The sequence below is a fragment of the Denticeps clupeoides genome, unplaced genomic scaffold, assembly GCF_900700375.1.
Source record: "Denticeps clupeoides unplaced genomic scaffold, fDenClu1.1, whole genome shotgun sequence".
In the NCBI taxonomy this organism is placed as follows: Eukaryota; Metazoa; Chordata; class Actinopteri; order Clupeiformes; family Denticipitidae; genus Denticeps; species Denticeps clupeoides.
In genome coordinates, this window is record NW_021629736.1 from 91,566 (window position 1) to 115,380 (window position 23,815).

Genomic DNA, 23,815 nt, shown 5'->3' on the forward strand with positions numbered 1-23,815 from the left:
TGATTTTAAACCATGTTTTATTATTCCTAATATTAGATGTAGATACACAAGTCAACAAACAATTTCTGTTCTGACTCAGTCATGAAAATGTTACACTGCACACTGACCTCGTGTGGAGAGGCCTGGTATTACAGACAAGTACCTGAAAATGGACAGCAGTAATAGTTTGTAGTAATAAGTAGCAGTAATAACAGTAGTATTAATAACAGTAGCAATAATAATCATAATAATTAGTCATAGTAGTGGCATTAACAACTCTGAATTAGTTCAGCCACAGAAGAAGGAAGTGACATTCTTTAAAAATAATGCAGTATGAGTTGGGTGGGCCCAAAGGCTGACCAAATGCTTCAAAAATGAGAAAATAGTCCCCACGAGACAGCTTACCATATCTGTCCAACACTCAAAATAGGAAGCTACATTGTTTTCTTTCTTTTTGTCCATCTATATTTATTGTATGCATAATGTCCATGTCTTATCCAAAATTGTATTGCATTAAAAAAAACTATGTTCTTGATGTCTTTTTTTTTTTTTTCCTGGGTGCCCTAAATGAATGTGTACATTCAAAAATATATACTCACTCACTCATGACACACACATACACACACACACTGCTTTCAGTCTTTAACTGTGTGTCCTTCATGAGTAAAAACAGTCTGGCCCTGTTCCTTTACCCCCTCATCTGCAAAAGCTAGATGAACAAACCCAGACTGGGACACCATTATGCGATATCACTCTTCTGTGTAGACAAAATGTAGATGCGTTCGCATGTGGCAGGTGGGTCACATACAAAAGAGACAGAGGAGCACAGACAAGATGGTGAGAAACACACAAAGAGCTCAACAGAAAAGAAAAGAACAGGAAGGAAATGGGGAGCACTGATGATTGGCTGGTCAGTGACTTCATCCAACTGATGAACCTTAACTAGGATTCTGTCTATTGCCACACAGATTCATACCATTTTTTTCCCCATTCGCCAAATCTTTGTTTCACTGGGCCTAACAAAACGGGAAAATGTTCAGGACCCACCGGCAGGGGGCAGCAAATGCCCCCTTAGCAGCCATCCCTCAAACTACCAGAGGTGAATGTGTGGATGAATATAGTCCAAGGCTAGACACACCACGTTAAGTTCCTTGAGCTGTTCACTGTTGCTGTCTGGCAGTGGTGGGAAGGATACCAAACCAACCCGGTTTTTCTGCAGTCTGAGCTCAAGATGATAGAATGTAAATGCTGCAGGGGAACGACTCCGTACAATCAGCGAGGTCAGCAAAGGTAATTGCGAGACACCATGGCCCTTCTTCTTCTGTTTTGTGAAGTGATGTCTGGAGCAATAGATAATCTGGACCATTGCCCAGAGATAATAGAGAATTCTACATAGAGAATAACCTTCATGTAAGGGGACATAAATGTATCATTCGTATTACCAGTTGTTGTTCACTTAAGCAAAGGAGAATCCTGTGACTTGCACTAAACAACCAGGGGCTCGGTCCCATACTCCACTCCCTCCTGAAAAAGGGGTTTCACTGTACAAGGGCTTACAACCCTCCCACCCCACCTAAGAGCATCAAATACAAGAGCAAAAATATATTAATTCACATCAGCCTACAAAAATACTATAACATGCCACACCTGATACAGTAGAAACTAACAGCATGCTCCTCTACAAAAACATTCCTTTTCTCATTCCGCACTGGCCACGCCTCTTCCGGTTTTGGACTGCCACCCAACCTTGGATGCCACTTCCTGTGAATATTGGTTTACGACACCTTGTCCCATAGGTGCTGAATTTACCTACAAATTATAACAGTTTGGGGTTTGCACTTACAACCCCCAAAATACTTTTAAAACCAAAGTATGGGGATGAGGGATGGGAGTCTCATATATATCATCAGACCCTCCCTGCTGCTTAAAAATTAAGTTTATTAGTGCCATCTCTCAGGCAGGCCACTCTTTACACCCAGACCAGCCCCTGCCACCATCTTCAAAAACTTCTGCAGGTTCAGATGGAAAATAAAATACGGGAGAGAGAGAGAGAGAGAGTGAAAAAGAATGAGCAGGAGGGGAAAGCAAAGCATGTGTGTGAGTGAATAGTAAACCAGTCTAAAAGCTAAGAGGAATGTTTAATTAGAAACTCAGGCATCAACTATATATCCAACCAAAATATATCTGAAAAAAGACAATATAACCATTAAGCACACAACTCTCTCACATGTCACATATGTGTGTTGAGAGCTTTAGCATTGATGGCTGTTGCTATTCAAGCAAAATAAGAGCACAAACCACAGCATCACATCTCGCCCTCACAACCAAATCTCTCCTCTGCTTCAAATCAGGGAAAACACCAAAAAAAAAAAAAAACACTACAGTAAAGAAATAATGAGATTTAAAAAAAATCAAATGATAAAACCATTTTAAATATAAAGGATTTACCCAAAGCTCACTGCAAAACAAAACTGTGTTTATTTCCCTTGTTAAAAACACCTCTTGCTTAAATCTATAGGGGGAAAAATACAAACAGAAAACAAGAGAAACTGTGGCCAACATGGCTCCACTGTTGCTTTTTGTCTATATATATATAACAGTACTATCTATACTTACAATTTCATTAAATATGTTTTAATAAAAAAAAAACTGCAACAGCAAAAAAATAAAGATAAATAATAACAGTTATAATTCATAAAAAACACCAAAACCAAAAAGAAATTAACAAAACAAAAATGCTGAATATGGTCCTTCACCATGAGTAAAGGATGGGCGAAAGGAAAGATTAGAATGAGATACTGATGGGATTAGCACCTTTCATGCAGGTGTATTTTAGTAGCTGACAGCAGTAGTGAACCAATACAACCCCTGCAGGGCAAAATAAACACACGTCTGCGCTCTTCTCACTTGCTGTGAGCCCTCCTCGAACCACCCAACAGCATGACTAGATAGAACTGTCCTCTCTGTTTGGCCCTAGAATGCCGCTGCAGCCATTGTGTTTCAAAAGAAAAGGGAAAAAATGAAGAGAAGCTGAGAGAAAGATCATCTGAAAATCACACACTTCAAATACACTATATGACCAGGACTAATAAAGAGAAAAAGAAAAAGAGTGAATGCACTGAACCATCACAAGAGTGTGCATTTCTCCCCCTGGGCTGTTTATTCTAGTTTGTGGCAAGAATTGACACATATTTGCAAATAGTTGGTTTATTCTTCATCCAGTAACGGTAGTAGATCACTGTTGCTGTTAAGGGCGTGGCTTGTTTACTTCTTCTTGCCGAAGAAGCTGAAACGTTTCTCGCGGTCCTTTTCCTTGCCATCTTTGTTGCGCATTGTGACGCCGCCGCCCTCAGCTGAGCTGGGTGAGATCGGAGGCATGGTCATTGCCCGGCTCAGCCCACGGGCAGGGGAGGAGCCTTCAGCAGGCCCGCTTGACGGCATGGAGATGTGGATGGCCCGAATCCACGAGCTCATCTCAGCCTGAGAAACAGAGATGACCACAGGAAATAAGTACAGAGACCATGTTTCTCACCTCTCCTAAAGCCACACCCACTTATCAGGAGCACAAAGTAAAAAATATTATACTACATTTCCAACTGTTGAGTTAGCCGGCCAGTTTTACTCACCTCATCCTTGGATTGGAACAGATACTCCTTCCCATCTCCAAGGCTGGGAAAAGAGCAGTATAAGAATTTAAAAAATCTATAACTAAACACAAAACATTTCAACTGCTGAACAATGCGATAATAAGACTAACAGTCAAATAGGAAGGTTAAGTCAACAGCAGTGGTACTAAATCCTGTTTGGTAAAAGTTGGTTGAGGTGATCATCTAAGCAGCTCGTGTTGAAGAACGTATGTTGAAATTCAACTAACAAATAGTATACATGGAGTATACATGCAATTGCGGCCACAGAAATAGAATTGCACTTCTTGTCTCTTTTTTCACGTCCTTCACAATCATTTCCATGCTCCAGCCCTGCACCTACCGAAGCTTAAAAACGTGTTTCCTCTTCTTGTAATCGTGGGCAACCTCACAGACAGCCTCGCTGAGGCTGATGGGAACTTCTCCATGATAGGGTATGCCGTTGCTGGCGCTCTTTTGGTCCTTGTAGAAGCCCAGACTGCCCTTTCGAAGGACACAGTACACATTCTGCCAAGATCTACACACACACATACACACAAAGGTTTTTTTTAGTTTTTTACCACACAAATCAGGTATATTTAATGTTCATAAAATATTTTTTCCCCACTCTCTGTCCCCTCTCACCTGCTGGCAGCCTTCTTGTTGTGTGACTCCATCTCCTGCTTGCGATACAGCAGGCCCTCCGTGGCATCAGTGCCACCCTCTTGTCCTATTTTCATAGGCAATGTGGCTGATGGATCCTGTCGAGATGATGATGGCAGTCCGCTATCTCTGCCTGGCCCGTTCACAGACTCCGACTCCGAACCCTGCCCAGGAAAATGGCCAACAGACATCGTCACACACACACCAAGCCCTCAAAAGGAACTAACACCAAAGTCTAATGCAAGCCTGTAGATAGTTTAAACCAATGAATTGCTTAAATAATTGACCAACATTTGGCTAGGTCTTCAGACACACAGACACACTTCGCTGTTGGTCTCTGAAAGCAGAGCACCAAAACAAAATAAGTGATAATTACCCGGTGCAACTTATTCCGAAGAGTTGCGTTAATTTGGTGAGACTGTCCGGATTGGTGAAAGACAAAGAGACTTAAGCATAAAATGCTCAGAAAAAAAAAAAAATAAATCACAGACAAGAAAACATACACCAACACAGATACACACAATAACCTCCTTGCAGGTGTAAGTGGGTGGCATACCAAAAAAACAGGGAGTGTTATGGAATACATAAGCAAAGATGCAAGACAGCCGTGGTATACTGGGACAGACATGGAATACATGGAGGATAAGACAGACATGAGATAGAAACACACACAGATAACACAGGGACAGATACAGAAACCGGGATACGCATGGAATTTCAGCAGAATTACAAAGCGCCCCCACAGAAGAGATCAATATTGCATTTCAGGTAATGATGGTAGGTCAAAAATTCTGAAGTTGAGATTTCTCACACCCCTAAAAGCCTTTGGACCGATGGACTATTTTACCAATCTACTAAAAACAATAGCTCAAATACAACACACTCACTCACCAACACAACAATGGTCACACTCATCTTTGCTTTAAATACATATGCTGGTGGATATGATCATTTACATTTTCATTACAGAGAACTACAGTAAAACAAATAATGATTAATAAAAGGCGATTTAAAGTAGGGTGTTTGCATACATAAAGTAATATGTATGCAGTATCAGTGTAGCCAGATCAGTTTGACATTTTTGACATATGCAGCAACACTATTTCACCTTTTTTGAATATAAAATTTACAAATAACACATATACAAAGAACCAACCATAAAAGAATCGACAAACACAAGTTTAAACTGAGTTCCTAAACACCAATCAATCACTAATGGACAAAACTGACAAAACATTCCACCATCAAAGACCCATGAATGAAAAAGATCTCTGAAAAGAAGGATGACAAGCAATTGCTGCAAGGAGGAATAGGATGCTTTTAAATGATCACAAGTGATAATTAACATAAGTTGATCCCAGTCCCGCTTTTCACCTTGTTAAATAGTGAACAATATTTTTTATATAAAGTGCCATTTTTACATTTATTGGGCTGGACAACATCAGGCCACATCCCATTATTCATTTATTTGCAAGCTCTTTGTTTTTCGTCAGGGGTCTTTCTTGACAAAAACACTACTCCCCTACTATCTGCACAGCAAAATATTATACAAACATGCAGTCTTTACTAATCTATTACCAATAACGAACATTGTTCATCTGACAACATGTCAAATTTCACTCTCCTCAAGCATTCATTTTTGTTATTTACACTTTAGACACATCACCACTGAAACCAGCTAACCAGCACTCACCAGCGCTGGCATGGCGGCTGTGATGCGGCGATCCACAGTCAGCTAAAAACCACACAGACTCATTTAAAGCCATTCAAAAAAACAATACAGTGACAAGCAATGGTGTAACAAAAGCTGACCGGGACAGACTGGCATCCTTTGGCAGGCCAGGGAGGGTACTGCAGCCCACAGGTTGCTAAGCACAGGCAGCGATGGGTGCTACACTAATGCTAAACGCTCAGGCTAAGGTACTCACACGCTCCTGTGCCACAGGTTTAGACACAGGCTTAGAAACTGGTTTAGGATCAGGCTTCTTGGGCTCTGATACTGACACTGATAATGACTGGGGGGGGAGCAGAAATGCAACAAGAGTTTGTTAATTGGCGCGTCAGTGTGTGCACATGTGACGTTAGCTTTCAAAGTGTTATACAAAATTACTGATTTTGACAACTAGAAGACGGATATTGTCAGCCATACACATACACACACACAATGCGATTACAACATGAAAATATTTTTATAACCAGGGACCATTTAGTTTGGACACATTACTCATTGACTGAACAGACCAAAGACAACATATAGAAGAACAAGAAATTAAAACATTTCTACCATGAAACACTTCAAGATAGAAAGGTCTCTGATCCCTTCTTGTGTTTGTTGAAAGAAGCATCTTTATGTATCTCACCTGTGATGTGTCCTGATCGCTGTGAACTCCGTTTACAGACACTGACTGGTTCAGTGTAGTTTGGTCCAAACTTGTTCTGTGAAATGACAGCAAGGGAGTAAATAATTTGAAGGAATACTGAAGGTCTCTATTCGGCAATAAGCTCTGGCAATGTGAGGTATAGTCTGTGGGAGATTACCTGGCAGCAGATTCATTAATTATGCTTTCACGCTCTGACTCCTCCATCAACTCTGCAGGTGGAGGTGTTGGGGGTCGTCGCGCTCTCTCCTCCTCCTCCCTCCTCCTCTGGATCTCCTGTGCCTCCAGCTGAGAGCAGGGAAAGACTGGTGTTAAGCAAAATGTGTATAAACAACAGATAAGTCAATCACAGGAACACAATCTCTTCATGTCGCTTGTGTGTTGCGCCTCACCGTGGTGAGCTTCTCCAGCTGTACGAAGCGCTCCTCCCATCCGGCAGCGAGTTTCTCGAAGGCCTCGTGACGTTTGATGAGGCTTTCCACCTCGTCAACGTTGGCGCCAAGCTCAGCTGCTCGGACCAGCGGCTCCTGGCCCGCAAGCCAGGACTCCGCCACGGACGCATCCCTGCCGAACTGCAGCACCTCCAATACTGAGAGAAACCAGGGGGCAGACGTGCACGGTTACACATGCTCAGGCAGCAAAAGCAACCGCAAAAAGAATAAATATATACACTCTTACCGATCTGTAAGTGGTCCATTTTGTCCTGCCATTTCTGATTGATCTCATCCCTCTTGGCCTGCAGCTGATCCAGTTTTTCTCTGATCTACAAAGGAAAAACAAGAACCTTCCTTAGAAAACAAATTGAGCGTGAAATCAAGGAAAAACCCATAAGGAAATTAAAATACCTCATCTGCAGCATAGTGGTTGTTCTTTATCAAGGTATTGCCCATCTCAGTACAGACATTGAAGCTGTCTGCTCTGGCTTCAATTTCTGACTTGATGTCCTGATGATTGGCAATGACCAAGCCAGCTGAAGACACGTCCCTGCGATGAAAACAGACACGAGTGTTACAGTGAACCTCTGAATAATTTTGTCAGGCTCATGGCAAATCTGTATTTTCCCCTCACCTGGGGCTGTCGTGTGACTGGATTTGCAGGTTGACCCCATCCATCCACAGCATGAGGTCACGGACCATGTTGAAGAAGCGGAACTTCTCCACCGTGTCCAGCAGCAGGAGCCGCCTGGATTGGCCTGCCGCCAGAAGCTCCTCCCAGGCCTCGGTGACGGCCCGCTCGTGTCGATGGATGTCGTCGGCCTTCTCACCGGCATATGCTTTCTGAAGGCGTGCCGCATCGTCCTGCACCTGTGTCACCTGAGATGACAGAGAGAGAAAAGTGCAAATACCTTTTCAGAAGAATATTACTGATTTAGTATAGCTTTGAATAGAATACTGAAACAAATTCCCACATAGAACACTGAACAAATATCATATCCGTCTGAAACCCCTCACCTGTCCACTGAGTGCTTGAATGTCATGCTCATAGGTGTTGTGCTGCCGGTGTAGGTGCTGGACAGTATTCAGGTCACGGCCGAGGTCGGAGCTGAGCGCTTCGCGTTTCTCGCGTACACGACCCAGCGCCTCCCTTGCATCCTGGTGGAACCGGTGAAGTTCGTATGATGCTGCCAGCATCTGTGTGCGGGTGTCGATCAGCTCCAGCAGGTCTGCCCATGCCTCATTCAGCCCGTCCTTCCATTCTGCCACGCTGGCGTTCTCTGGGTGGCCTGACTCGATCAGGTCATCAGCTTGGCCATTCACTGCATCCACACGTTCCTGCCCGATGGTGCTTGTGTCGCGGGCAAATTCTCTAAATTTATCCCTTAACATCTGGAATATTCAGTGGAAAGTAATGTTTTTATAATATATACACACACACATATTTGATTTTCACTTGCAAAATATAGACGCTTTGTAGACAACGTACAGTGACGTGTTCATAGTCCTGTCCGAGCTCGTGAGACCCCGCCACCACCTCCCGCTCCGCAATCCACTGTTCCAGGTCATCCACCTCCCTCTTTAGCTGAGTAAGTCTGAGCCGCTCCTGCAGCCGTCCTCTCTCCTCAGCTAGGTCTTTCAGCCCTGCGTATAGCTTATCCACTTGTGCCTGCCTCAGGGTTATCCTCTCACTAAAAGAGAGCGGTGCAGAGGTCATTTTATTATGGAGTAACTGCATATTATTCATGTAGTAACGACAGAGTAAACACATGCAATGGGTGTCAGTAACAATGAGTTTGTAGTCATCGATTGTCCAACTTCTACTGGGACAATTGTGAGAACCAAACATGATGCTGCAGATGGAGGTAGATATTTTGTAGTTGTAGCTCTTACCTCTCTGGGTGCTCACTGGTAACCATTAGACGGCTGCTGTTGGCAAGTTGGTAGACAGTCTGGGCGTAGTCCTCAAGCGCCTGTTCTAGGATCTGGTGCTTCTTCACCATCACCACTGCGCTTTGCTCATCCTGAAGCGGACAAACAGGCACACAAAATTATTCTTATTCATAATGGATAGTTGGAACTTCTTAAACTTTCGAAAACACACCTTGGCTTTTTCTTCTGACATCATGTGTAACTCCTGTTCACCCATCCAGGCTTCAGCCTCTGCTGCATCTGCATAAAACTGCTGTGCACGGTGTGCTTCGGCCAATCGCGTATGCCGCTGGTCCGTCTCAGAGATCAGCTGTGCCCAGAGCTCCCTGAGTTCTGCTAAGCGTCCGTCTAGTGCAGCAGACCTCTCCCCATCAACCTCCCCTTCCTGACTGGGAGCCATGCTCTGCCCATGGGCCTGAATATCATCAATGCGAGGCTGGTGGCCCTGGATCTCCTTCTGCAGAGTCTGATGAGAAAGAGAGGAAAAGGATGTCAAGGATGAAAAAAGCAAACGGAAAGTACAAGGGAACAGGACAGAAGAAGGAATCAAGTCCTTAAAAGGGAAGGTTCTCTTCTGGCAGCTCTCCTTTACCTGGTTCTTCTTAATGAGAAGCTGCACACAGGTAGGTCTTTGCCATGGTCTGTAGAAGTAGCCAAAGGCATTCTTTCTTTCACCCACAACTGACAGAGAAACAGAAAATACCAAAAAAAGACTATTTCAGACAATGAATTTCAAGTGATCTCAATTTGCAAAAGAATAATAAAATAAGAATTATATAAACTCTTATATTTCAAATGGCATTGAAATGACAAAAATGGCATTTAACAAGAAATGACTTGTTTAAAGTGATAAATTAGCACATCAGAACAGAAACTCACGATTTCATCCTCCAAGTCTCTGTTAAATTGGTGTGCCTCTTTTGATGCAAGCAGCTGTTGCCGCCTCAGGCGCAGGGGTTCCTGGAGCTGAGAGAAACTCTCTGATACACGTTGCTGCTGCCCATCTACCTCCATAATCCCAGCATCTTCCTGGGACAGGGCCAGTGCCTGTGACTGCAATGACTGGACCTCCTTCTCACGTACGTCCATTTGGTGCTCAAGCAACTGCAATATGCATGAAAACCAGACATTTTAGATAATTAAGAAGTGAGAAAAAGAAGGGCACATCATATTATGATTCCACTTTGTCCAACTCCACTGTGGTCTACTAAATTCACACACCTGGTGCTTCTTCAGTAGTATATTGACACTTGTGAGGTCCTTGCCAAAGTCATCACTCTGGAGCTGGGAGGAGAGGTTCTGGAGCCAGGTGTCGAGGGCAGAGCAGCTCTGGGTGAAGAGCTCAGCCCGGTTGGCATCAAACAAGCACTGGGCCTTGGTACGCGTGGTGTTCTCTAACTCTTCCCACTGTTTCTGCAGACCTTCCCGTGTCTGTTTCACAACTGGCTCCAGTTCCGGTTTCTCACTCACCAGTGCCTGTCCCTCCTGAGAAAGATAAAGTCACATTGAAGGATTGAGTTAGAAGAAACTGGTTTAAATTCACAAAAAATATGGCAAAAGACTTATGATAATATGCATGCTAATTGCATTCACAAATGCTTAAAAAACTCACTCCTCTCAAAAGATCCTACAGTGAGGCATAAGGTACCTTATCAATCTTGTCCAGCCAGTCCTTGTTGGAGCCCAGCTCAGCCATGAAGGCTTGGTGCTTCTGCCACTTGCTATGCAGGTTCCTGGCCTCATCATAAGACATGTCTTGGGCTGTCAACATCTTTTCATTGATCCATAGAGTAAGCTGTCAAGAAAGAGGAGCAGGGCAAAAAAATTAAGACAGAAATTATTATGTAGTTTACTGTACAAATAATGTCATAACATGTAATTGTCTCAATATCAACACAGTGCTAGATCATCTGGGATGTTATGCTGTGTTCTAATCTCCATATCTGCATATAATGTCTTACCTCCTGGCCATCCTGCAGGAAGTGCTGGAGCTCTCTGTTGTCCTTCAGTTTGGATAAGAGCTCACTGGCCGTCTCCTTATTTTTCTGATGCCTAAAAAACAAAGAGCCCGGGTTTAAACCCTGCAGTACTAATAGGACCATATGTCAACAATGTAAGAACAATTTACCAATATTTCTACTAAGTTAATCAATTATGACAATTAGTCTAATGTTTTTTTAACCCAACCCTGGGTAAACTGCACCCAGTGTCCTGGGGTGGGCTCCAGTAGCCATGACACAGAGTTATAGGACTAAGTGATTATGGCAAGTGATGGAGTCAGAGAGTGTTGCTATTGTTTTTCTAATTTACTTAAGACTGGGGAGCAATTTCCACTTTTTCAATAAATCATTGGCTCCTCACCTCTCCTGAATGGAGTCAGCCTTCTCCAGGATCTTGTCAGCATTGGCATTTCCATCTGAAACAAGGCGTCGCCCTGCTTCCACCACACCACTGATCTTCTCCTCACTGGCCTCCATGGTAGTCATGAAGTCCTCATGTTTTTTGATGGCCTCCACTGCTCCCTGCAGACTGGATGGCATTTCAGTATGGGAGAGTACATACTCCTACAGAGAGAACACAACAAATAGCTGTTCAGAAAAGAATAAATGCATAAAGGTAATGAATAAAGTGAGTAATGATAAAATATAGAGAGAAAGGTACAGTAAAAATATTTTTGAGAAAATAAAGGATCAAATAAAATATCCCAGACAAACATAGAACTATTTCTGTGCTTTTATCTATGGCTCTCTTCCAGCCCCTTACCTGGCTGTTGAGGAAGCCCTCAGCCTGCTTGGCATCTCTGAGGAACGTCTGGAAGTCAAATGCCTGGGCCAGCAGGCTGTGGCGGTTCTCCCACATACGACGCAGTTCATGCCAGCCTGTGTCCAATGCCTGAAGCCTCTGGGCAAGGAACATGTGTTGGGCATCGGTCTGGCCCTGGGTGACCTCTGCACCAGTGGCCCTCATCTTCTCGTAATCCTCGCGGTAGTTGTCCACCTCGTTCTTGATACCTTCATGCTGGGTAAGCAGCCGCTCTGCCTCCGCCAGTGATGTTGGGATATCCTCTGATGCAACTGCTGTCTGTGTGCGTGACAACCAGGACTGGAAATCGTCAAGGTCTCGCAGGAAGCCCTGCAGTTTTGATGCCTCTCCCAAAGACTCCTCACGCTTCTTCATGGTAGCATAGAGCTCCTCCCAGACCTCCTGGATCTCCCCAAGGCGAGCCTGGATCTCTTGTGCCTGGTCAGGGTGCTCCTCTGCCAGCTTCTTAGCCTCTTTCTTCAGGTCATCCAGCTTACCCTGTAAAAAGTTCAAGGCGTTAGCAGTGACACATTTCTGTCACAGTTAACAGAAACCAGACAATGGAAAATATAAAGTCGGCACATTCTAATGTTTAAGTGGCATGTGGCCAGTACAAAAACCATAAACTCACTTTAAACTCTTCAGTTCTATGCCCTGTTTATTTACTAGCTTTGTCAAATATGAATTTTCATCCTGGCATTTCCATCCACTGTTTATCCTTTTTTGTGCATTTTTGTAAATTATCCATTGCATCCAAGTCTAAGTGCATGCCTAGTACCTGTATGGCCTCCAGGTCTCTCTCCATGCCAGTCAGTTTCCGTTGTAGTGCCATCACCCCAGCCAAGTCATTGCCCAGGCCCTGTGTGGACTCTATCACTTTCGTCTTCTCCTTCATCCATGTCTGGATCTCATTGCATTCCAGGTGGTAGTTCTGGATGTTGAGGGCCGACTCCAGGGCCTGCTTCTTCTGGCCAGCCAGTTGCTGGAACTCCACCCACCTGAAAAGATGTGGGTGGTATCAGAGCAGTAGTAGCAGTATTGTGGGGGCAGAGTGCATAGTTTTTCTAAGAGTATATGACATATTATTTGGTGAGTATGTGGGTACACAGACCTGTTATTAAGCTGATTCTGCGTCTCATTGATCTGCTCTTTGTTGCGGTTGTCCGAAGATAGAAGCTGCTCAGCCACCTGGTTGACGTCTGAGACGCGAGTGGCCAAATTGTTCATCTCAGGCTCTAGAGTCTCAAACCTGGAGAAAACAAGAACTTGAAACACCAACCAAGTGGCAAAGGACCAGGACTTTTTTCTTTCCTCGGCATGAACTTGTCACACCATCCATCCTTCCCTCACCTCTGCTGCACCACCTCCAGGTCCTCCAGTTTGGTGGGGATCTCCATACCATGGAGCCACTGCTCCTTCTCCTCCACCCACAGCTGGCAGGCCCCGGCCTCACTGTACATGCGGTACAGGGCCAGAGCTCCTTCTAGCGCCTGTCTGCGTGTCGAAGACAAAGACTCCAGCTCTTCATAACGCTGCTCTATCGCAGGCAGACGACCCTCCACCTGAGACAGAGGTCATGTGTTAGCATTTTTTTTCTTCTTGGCTCCACGTCGGAAGGTGGTCGGACATCTTGCTAAACACCTAAAGATGTAGCAGTGTGAAAACCCCTCCCAGTGGAATGCGCAGCTAAACCCTGTCCCGCATGGAACCGAATATGACGCATGCCGCTCTTTGTCATTCAGGATCATTATTAACCATGTGAGGTGCGCTGGGAGAAGGAAGAGGTGGATAATACGGGGAGTACGGAGGGTAAACACTTCTTCCATTTCCTCAGTCTGCTACAGGGATCTGCCCAGCTTGTATTATTTCTACCAGAGGGGACTAAATAGAAGGAAACGACAGAGACACTGGTGTACTTCATAGTATTATAACGTGTTTCAGTAAGCATGACTGGAGTATGGTCTCCTGGGGTAATAACAATGACACACAGTGTGTACTACTACTGCCAGTGTGTATGTTACAGCATTAACATACAGCATTGTTTTTATACATATATTTTTGAAGGGACAGAAAAGGACAGGATGTCAAATGCAAAGTTTATGACTGGGATTTCGACTTATCAATAAAGTCTATCTGAAAAAATTAAGTTAAAGTCCTAATAGGAACATATACATCTGCATGTGTCAGTGACAAGAGTGTAATTATGCATGAGCCTGACGATGTGTGTAAGTGTGTGTACCTGTGGGGAATGTGTGTAGGCCTCAGGCAGAGTCAGGGCCTGTTCATGAAGGGAGTCGATGAGCGATCGATGACTCTGGATTTCCTCTTCAACTTCCCTCTGCTTACGTGCCAGTGTCTGAGTAGAGAACTCATCATGACCGACCTCTTGACTTGACACCTGTAGCCACACACAGACACACACACAAAACAACACACACCATTTCAGAGCTGTTTGGTTATAACAATGTCAGGTATGAACATTTTTCTTTTCAAAATCATATACAGACTATATACATGTATAGACTATAATGCTGGCACAGGATGGCACTTTATTTCTGTCCTTTAATTTTAAGGACAGTGTTGTTTGTTGTTCTGAAAAACTGAACACCATGATTGCTGTAGTTTTACCTGTCTGAGAGTCTCCAGTATCCAGGCCTCCATGTCGTTGGCGTCTGTCTGAAACTGATGTAAGGCAACAGACTCCTTCAGGTGCTGCTCTCGAAGTTTGGATGCCTGGAGGTGAATAAAGAGAAACCGTGCCAGATTTTAAAGCACAGGCTTTACCAACATAGGCCAATTCCTAACCAATCCAGTCCTTTCTCATCCTCCACTTCTTCCCAATCCAACATGATTCCTAATTTCAATTATGAAGGCATCATTTCTTTATCTGCCTTCCTGTCCCTTCCTTCTTTAATAAAATTTTCACCCATTCAGCATATCCCACCATCCTCACCTCCTCCAGGTGAGACCACTGTGATCGGACGTCAGTGATCCTCTCCGTCACTTCTTGCGTTCCAAAATGTCCATCATTAACAAGCTGCTCGCCAGCGGCGATGCTGTTTCCAAGTGGACCATAGCGGGCTGCCATTTCATCACGGAATGCCTCGTGCTTACTGAGGAGGTGCAGGGCAGACGACAGGTCACGACCACAGTCGGCATTGGCCAGGATCTGCTCTTGCTCCCGAATCCACGCAGACTCCTCCCCCATCTCCCAGAGGAACTGCCAGAGCCGCCGCGAGTCCTCCAGACGGACGCGTCGTGATGAAGCCAGGCGTCCCAGTTCCTCGTATGCATGGCCAAGCAACGATACCTTCTCATTTACCAGAGCCGGCTCACATGGTTTATATGCTACAGAGGAAGGAGACATTGATAAATGGTTTGGAGAAAAAAAAAAAAGTGAAAGTGTTCATAAATTATTTTCTGTTATTTATGTTTACTCACTTTATTTGGGTAAAAATAATGCTTTAACAGCAGATGGCGATATCTTGCATGCAATTATTATTAACAACTTCTACCTTAAAATTCTTTCACATAAAAAGCAAAGCTTAATTCTGGGCCAACACTTCACAAAGTTAGATATTATGTTAAATGTAAAGTTGTGTGTTATGGCACTTGAAGTGTGAGAGTGTGTGTGAGCGAGCAAACTCACGCTGATCCTCAGAGGTGAAGCGCTGAGCAGAAGCTTGTACGGCCCTCACTCTTTCTGCCTGGGCTGAGATGTCAGCCTCCACCAGAGTGTGTGTCTGCAAAAGGTCCTCCACGTCATGCAGGTGTTTCCCACTGTCCTGAGACTGCAGTCGGCCCTGCAGGGGGACAGGCATACTTATTCTCCGAACAACAGTTTCCTTCTACCACTCAGGGTCGCATCCTAGGAACACTTGCAGGGCAGGGCACACACACACAAACACATTTCAATCACAGAACAGAGTGAACAAAATGGGATGAAACTACTGACCTCTCAACTCGGTAACAACGCAACAGTCAACACTACTTCAATGGCAGAAGAAATCTTAAAATTAAAATACAGACATGAAAACACCTGTTTATAACTGTTACCTTCATGTCTCCCATCCAGTCCATGATGTATCGCATTTCCTGGAGCAGCCTCTGCAGATCTCTGTGGGCCTGAAGCCTCTCCCTGCGGGCAGCCAGCAGCTCCTTCAGATACTCCCAGAGTCTGAGGACGTTGTCCCGTCTAGCCAGAACGCGCCTGACGTCGTGGTAACTCTCTGCCTCCAACTCCCGCGCCACAGCTTCAACGGCTGTCACTCGTCCGCCATACGCCACGATGTCCGTTTCAATGGCCTCGTGCTTACGAGTTGCTGCCTCCACTGCTCCTAGGTCCAGGCCAAAGTTGTCCTGAGAGTAAGAGGGAAAACAGGGTTCAGCAGATCATGGACTTCTGGCAAAGGAGCTTGAACAAACTGTTTACCGTGTAACAGACCTGCTAATTATCACATTCATATATTATTTTGGGCAAAGTGTTATTCAAGTCAGTTCAATCTTCCAGTTCAATCGCAATATAAATGCCTTTAAACTGAAACAGAGATGAACAACGGTGTTGTAAACACAGGTAAATGTGTTCCCTTCACTTCTAACCTCCTGTGAACCTGCCAGCACTGACAATTACATGACTAATGGCGGTAAGACAGTGTTCATTTGGAGACAGGCTTTATGTTTTTGTCACGTCGGTGTCTGGTTTTTGATATTACTCGGCATCAGCACTAGAGGGGACACCATGATGGGCATGAATGAATATTGATGCTGTATATACAGATGGCTGCTGGGTTTTAATCTTTCTATCACACTGCTTAAATGCAAGATACACGATGAGACTTTGCGACAGTGAAAACTGAAGGTCAGTCAATGAACATATAAATCCTCAAAATGACCTTCAGTGTTGTTGTTATTATTATGGAGACTAATAATCTATGTAGGCTATGGAGTGTGTGATGAATGAAAATTTTAAGAATCTAATCCAAATAGAATAAACAGCTTCTACTGATTCAACAGCTTCAAAAAAGGCACCCGAACAGGCACCTGAACAGTGCTCAAACACAGGATTTCTTTCAAGACCAATCACCATTGTCTAATTTAAGATGGCTGAAAAAAATTAAGAAATCAACAAGGATAGCCTTTTTTTGTATATTTGTTAAAATTTTCATAACCAGAAATATTCATTGCATTCACAGTGGCAGCTGGGTGCGTTACCTGGGAGACAAGGCGCTGGTTCTCACTCAGCCATGTCTCTCTCATGGCAGCTTTGCGGTCGAACCTCGCTGCCAGCATCTCAAGCTTCTCCTGGCGAATGAGCTCATTCCTCAGGGCCAGCTCACGCTCATGCTCCGCCTTCTCCAGCCGCTCCCATGCCTGCTCAGCCAATCACAGCACAGAGAAGCAAATCCAAATGAAATCCAAGAATAACAACCGGTCATGCTCTGCAGCTGATGAGATGAACACACTTAGGATGACAGGGATTGCCGTTGGGCCAGACGGGTCATAAAACCACAGAGGAATATGAAGAGCACTCAAGTTATTTAGTCTTCAGACTTGACTGCTTGGGTGGTAGTAGCCTAGTGGGTAACACACTCGCCTATGAACCAGAAGACCCGGGTTCGAATCCCACTTACTACCATTGTGTCCCTGAGCAAGACACTTAACCCTAAGTTGCTCCAGGGGGACTGTCCCTGTAACTACTGATTGTAAGTTGCTCTGGATAAGGGCGTCTGACAAATGCTGTAAATGTAAATGTAATGCTTTGTCTAAGTGGATCTTGCATGCCCAGCAATTGCTTTGCATGTTTGCAAAAGCCAGAGAACGTGTGGGCATTAGCCAATGAAAAAATCTTATGATATTAGCGTTACATAGAAAAATACGAATTTGACATAGAATTTGACCTTTTCCCTTTTGAAGCATGAAACGTACATGGTAAGAATAACCCAAAGGAAACAGAAAGATTAAAAACGAAAGGACCACACTTTAAGAAAACCTCAGCATGTCTTTTTATTCTGATGGTGCTGTTACAGTATGTACGACCGCCTGTTCTATCGATTTGTCAGGATTCCTGTGGCAGTCACTGGAGAGTGTGACAAATCAATATTCCATAGGCTGTCTCTGCATATGGTGAAATATATGGACAATGGTGAAAAATGTCACAACCAGGGTTGGGGCAGTGGAGAATCTCCATTTGCATGTTTTTGCATATGTTTAAAAGTGTGTGTGTTTTTGCATGTGTGGTGTGTTCTCTTCATCGTACCTTGTTGATGTCAGAGATTAGTTTTCCCTCTCTGGGCATGTACACCTTCTGGTTGTTGGCCCTCATCTTGCTCTGAATGGTGAAAAGCAGAACCTCCAAGTTGCCTTTCTCTGTGAACCTGCAATGCAAACGCAAGTTGAATAAATCACACAAATACCATGCTATTTTTTTCATATTTTGTGTGTCTATAGCACTCACTTGGGGGTTTCTCCACTGTGCGGTAGGTGTTGAAGGCCTGCAGCTGGTTTTGCACAGCGCTGAGGGAGTTGGCCAACTGCCGGTCATTCAGCGTAACAATGGTCTGTTCAATCCAATGCAGCAGCTCTGACGCCAGGGTCTCGTATTTCTCTATAAGCTGGTCTGCCTCAATGGCATAGTCCAACACCTACAGGAGGAAAATTGCCTGATGCATTATGACAGTTTATTACCAGGAAAGTAAGAATTCAGAGTAAGACTGGGTTCCTGTTTCCTTTATCAGTTCATCACATAAAGGATCTGTCATTGTAAATTCTAATGGCCTTAAATTTTCTTTCACTGGGTCTTGCATTTTGTTTTGCCACCAGTCATATTAAAATATCTGTCGAAGTCTTGTAGACCTCTTGAATGATCTGGAATGACTGTTAATTTAACCAGTTATCTGTGAGTCACAGGAGGACTGAAAGGGCCATACCATATACACACACATACACACAATCAATCACACACACCTTGCCAATCCTCTTGCCCTCTACAGCCAGAGCCTTCATCTTGGAGAAGTAGTGGTAGTATGTAGCCACATATGTGATGATTGATTTCTCATCAGGCTGGTCCACATTAACATCTGCACAGAAGGAGAACAGACATTAACACACCAAACTGACACACACACACTAGACACCTCAAACCATGCACACAGGCCTACATATACCTGCAATTGATTTAAAAGTGAAAAATAGGCCACTAGTCACAAGATTAGGTCCAATTTATGTGCTCTAGCTAGGTCTGTAGGCCCACCTTCTGGGTCGAGCAGTTTGGTGAGTCCTAGTTCCTTTTCTGCCACATTGAAAGCGTTTTGCAGGTTATAGTGAGCATTGGAGCGTTTCAGATTGTCAAACTCTATCACGTCTGGCCTGAAGGAGATGGAGAGAGGGGGAGGGAGTACACAGAGCATTTAATACACATTAGAAACAATAAGAACCAGAATGTACACATAAAAAGTACTGTCACTGTTTTTTCATTAAATGTAATGCTGTTCGAAGCAAGGCAAGAATAATGTGGCTCAGTCATGCCACAGGCAGTATGTTTTAGGACCCAAAACTGCTGTTAACACTAAGTAAAGATTCAGAATTTTGACTCCCTTTCAGTGTTTCCCTCTGCTGTCAACTAAAGGAAATTATGGTTCTTCTATGCTGGATCCTAAATGGTGAACTCAAGGTCGAACACCAGAGGGCAGTAAGTCAATACTAAGCTGACTGCAGAGAGAAAGTGTGTGACTATGAGGAGGGGGGGGGTGTGATACTATTCTATGTAGGTCAACCTATTTTTTTTTGCCTTTTTTTATCCATTTAGGGTAGGACTGCATTGAGATTGAATGGAGAAAAGAATGAGATAAGAGAGGGGTGTGAGAATGCTGCACACAACATGTATAGACCAATTATAGCCAAAAATGAAGGACTTTTCCTGGCCACTAGCTCAAAATGAACCAAAATCTCAAGCAGCTCGAAATAATTGTTATGGCTTGGAATAACAATGTGTCTACAAACTGTGTTTCCTATAGTTTAAAGGCCCTGATAATTTTGGGTTTTATGACACACACCTGCTTTCTGAGAGCCCCTTTGGCTCTATGCGTCCACAAGTGTGTGTGTGTGTGTGTGTGCACATGTATTAACATGCCAGCAAATGGGTGCTTAAGTAGGTGTGTGTGTGTGTGTGTGTGTGTGTGTGTGTGTGTGTGTGTGTGTGTGTGTGTGTGTGTAGGTCCCAGGAGTGTATGTATGTGTGTTTGTGACACTTCAGTCTCTGGCCTGAAGTGATAACTAGATATTTCCTTGTTTGGTGCAGTACAAACCAGTAAGGTAGCTCAATGTGTGTGTGTGTCTGCGTGCCTGTGGTATTGATCGCTTTACCTGTGTTTGTGCACGATGGCGTTGAACGCTAGGCCATCCCTCCAGCTTGTGGTGAAATTGTGCACATTGACATTCTGATATCTGCAGGAACAAGTCAGGCGATTAACCATTAACTCAGAATGTGTGTCCTTGTTCAAATATCAAATATCCACAAAAAAAAGAGATTTTCAATGAATAAGAGGACATCTTTCTGGTCTTAATTACAAAAATAAGGATATTTTACTTTATTATATAAAAGAGATATATAGGCCTTTGTTTTGTTTTTGAGTATAATTGGTTTTTGCCATAGACGATTCTTGAAAGAAGGCTAATATTAAAGAGCAGGTATTAATTTAAAATGGTGTGTGTGTCTATAGGAAACACCAAATGTCCTCAATAGGAATGTGCAGAGGTAATCTGGGTTCAAAAACGATCATATATATTCTTAATTCATTCATTATTAAAAAAAACTACCCAGCAGTCTTCATCTGACACCAAAGCAGCAGGGCATCTTTGGCTGACTTCTTCTCCTTGTTGTCCTCTGTCTCCACACTGATGTCCTGGATCTGAGGAGAACACCGGCAGGACTATTAACCACCCAGAGAGGAGGCTTGAATCATAACATGCCCTACAGTCACTCCTCTAATATCATGAATAGGTCAACACAAGAACCACACTGATCCACTCTATACACAGGTGGTGTTTTAAAGGTCCTGGCATTGCTCCTATCCTACCACCTTCTTTTCCATCTCCATCACTTCAATTCACCCAGAGGGAGAACAAAACAATTGGATTTGGAGATTTTGATTTTTTTTACGCAGGCATATGAGATTGTTTTATATTACACCTACTATATGATATAACACTCAATACTTTCCAATAATATTACACTTTCCAAACCTTCCACTGAAATTGCCATGCTAGGATTAATCTCCAATAGTACCTGTCAACATGACAGCAGATGTCACAAAATATAACATGAGAATAATACTTAATGATTTTTGATAAAACATGCCCTCAACACTACAGTCATTCACCCAAAATTACATTCCTTTCTTCTCATTGTGATTATAATATCCAAGCTATTTGCAATCAAATTTGACTTTTGAGCAAAGTCAAAAGCAGGCCATCTCTAACACAAACTGTAATTACGTCCCTCGCGATAAGATGACAAAATTGCAAAAGGCAATTCTAATCTCAATGTTCATGTAATATCAACATAAACACAATCACACAATATCGCACATCACTATAATTAGATCTTTCTCCACTTTAGGGGAAATGCAGAGATAACTGGGATCCCTGACAGTGAAGCCATGCAGCAAAATCCCTGCTGTATCTGTGGTGATGTGGAGCAAAACATAAAAAAAAAGCAAACTACAGGGACAAGGCGAAACCGCTACTTCATGTAATCTGGACTGAGTGGCAATAATCCATAACATATAATCCTAAAACTAGTCACAGACAGTGATCACAGACAGTGCAGACAGGGCCATTAATAAAGCAAAATTTAAAGTGTGAGTGAGTTAACAGTAGGGGAGGAGATTTATGAATTCCACATGAGCATCCACATTTCTTTGACAGATGTCACAGAATCAGAAATTGGTTTGATGGGGGAAGGTATTTCATCATCACTGGTGGTGCCAAAAGTAAAGGTGTTTTAATGCATTATACATCAAATGGTACAACAAGTACAGGAACTGCAGACAAACAAATACATTTTACAAAGCAAATCTCTTTAAACAACCTGACAAAACAGGCAAAAAAATTCCCTGGTACCTGGAATCGGAGAATAATGGTCCAGATGAGGCCCAGTGTCAGGCGGTGATTGCCGTCAACTATGTCGTGAGAGCCCATGTTCTCTAGATGGACCTTCTGCTCCTTCAGGAACTGCAGAGCTTTATCCACGTTCTCCAGGCAGTGAATCCGCATGCGGCCCTTCGTGGGTTTGGGCTGATGGGAAATTAAAATGACTATATCAGAAATGCTATTAAAACTGTGCATCTACTTGGAAGGAAAAAGTGGAAGAGTGAGAGGACAAGAAAGAAAAACATAAATGTAAGCAAAGCAATGTCAGATGGAAAAAATGTGAGGTACAGTAAGAAAGAAGTTCTGTTGTGAGGGATGAAACAGTTTGATGAAAGAGAAAGTGGGGATGAAAGTTTACTTTGCAACAGATGGATCAGAAGGTATAAGGGAAGGAAAAGAGGAAAAGCGGGCAAAATCTCACATGGCATGTATGAAAGACAAAAAAAAAAAACAAGTCATTTTACTTTATTTTACTTTACTTAGCAGACGCTTTTATCCAAAGCGACTTACAAGAGGAAGACACCAGCAGTTCTCATTCGGTTTCTATAGATTTTGAGTTTACAAATCTAAGAGCCCTGATAAGGCCTAACTTGTCAGAAAAAAAAGCTCACGTCACCAACGAAGCACAAGCTTGACCAAACAGTTAATGGGGACTCTCCTCAAACTTTCACATTTCTTGATTAAATGGCAAAATTTCCTCGCCTCCACCATAACCCTGACCAGAACAGCATATTCTATTACTTTTGCCTGGCTCACCAAGGCCTGACTCAGGAAGAAATATCTCCAGGCCACATGGTCTCTGTTCATTAAGCAAGTAAGCGAGAAAAACACAAGGAAGCGAGGAGGAAAGAAAGAAAGAGGTTTTACGGACCAGCTGCTCCCCGGACAGGACCTCCAGCAGGCGGATGAGCATGCGTCCATCACGCAGGTCAGTGTAGAGGTCGCCGATGCGGCAGGTCACGCGGCCCAAATGAGAGTTCACCCATTTAGTGAAGGTCTTCTTTTGCACTGCCTCTCGCTCGTCTACAACAAAACATATGGACAACATTAGACAAATAATTCTTGACTGTGCAAAAGCGCACAAAAAATAAATACAATAAAAATCTTCTGTAAACTTCTGGCAGCGTCACAAACTTCCTGTCCTCAGAGCAGCAGGGAGGAGGTATGGAGTCCAAACACTCATCCCCTAATGTACAGCTACCCCCTAGCATTCATTATTAGACAAACACTCTGCTAACATCACGAGAACACTGCAAACACACCAGGAACACAGCAACACATTAGCAGCCCGCAACTACCTGCCAGCCACCTCATTACAACATCGACGCCCCTTTCCCCCAGAGCAGAGCTCTGTAGTCCAGCCAAAGGATTCTGTGCAGTTTTCCAAGTGGGAGTCCAGCTGAAGGACTGGACAACTGTGTGTAAGAGCTTGTGCAGTCGCTGGATGATGCACATCCACTGGCTGATCCGATGACATGAAGAAGTGACAGCAGGGGAAATCCAGTACATGCAGAACTGAAATAATGTACTTTTTTTTGCTTAATCAGGTTTGCAAGAAGAGTGTCAAGAATTACAACTGACAGAGTGAGACAGGGAGGCTTAAAGAACATGTAGGAAATAAAAAGAATGAGAATGAAAAATATTATAATATTAATCTCTCAAGACCATCCATGAAAACAGCTATTACATGATCAGCTATTATAGACTGAGGTGCAAGATGATAGGTGGCCAGAACAGGACGTGTCTCCATCCGTCTCCCCCCCAGTAGCAAAGTGTTCAGGCGATACCACAAAAATGGAAAAATCTGAGCCGGTTCATTACGGTGGTGTCACTCAGACAGACATTAAAACATTTC

At 43.5% G+C, this 23,815-nt stretch overlaps 1 protein-coding gene across 1 annotated transcript; it reads right to left on the reverse strand.

The window, feature by feature from the left end:
• On the reverse strand, nucleotides 1-22,983 carry LOC114773127 (spectrin beta chain, non-erythrocytic 1-like). Its single transcript, XM_028965653.1, is given in 40 exon segments — nucleotides 1-3,459; nucleotides 3,606-3,648; nucleotides 3,967-4,140; nucleotides 4,248-4,429; nucleotides 6,194-6,280; nucleotides 6,626-6,701; nucleotides 6,804-6,931; nucleotides 7,036-7,232; nucleotides 7,322-7,406; nucleotides 7,489-7,627; nucleotides 7,712-7,956; nucleotides 8,095-8,469; nucleotides 8,567-8,768; nucleotides 8,971-9,101; nucleotides 9,182-9,475; nucleotides 9,602-9,630; nucleotides 9,633-9,690; nucleotides 9,889-10,113; nucleotides 10,231-10,494; nucleotides 10,658-10,804; nucleotides 10,971-11,061; nucleotides 11,371-11,573; nucleotides 11,773-12,309; nucleotides 12,590-12,809; nucleotides 12,923-13,060; nucleotides 13,162-13,373; nucleotides 14,051-14,209; nucleotides 14,440-14,544; nucleotides 14,765-15,159; nucleotides 15,461-15,614; nucleotides 15,868-16,170; nucleotides 17,023-17,181; nucleotides 18,068-18,185; nucleotides 18,262-18,452; nucleotides 18,775-18,887; nucleotides 19,061-19,176; nucleotides 20,173-20,253; nucleotides 20,626-20,717; nucleotides 21,931-22,104; nucleotides 22,832-22,983. Coding segments are annotated over 40 exon segments (6,900 nt in total). The 5' UTR covers nucleotides 22,874-22,983; the 3' UTR covers nucleotides 1-3,243.
• Nucleotides 22,984-23,815: the final 832 nt, after the last annotated feature.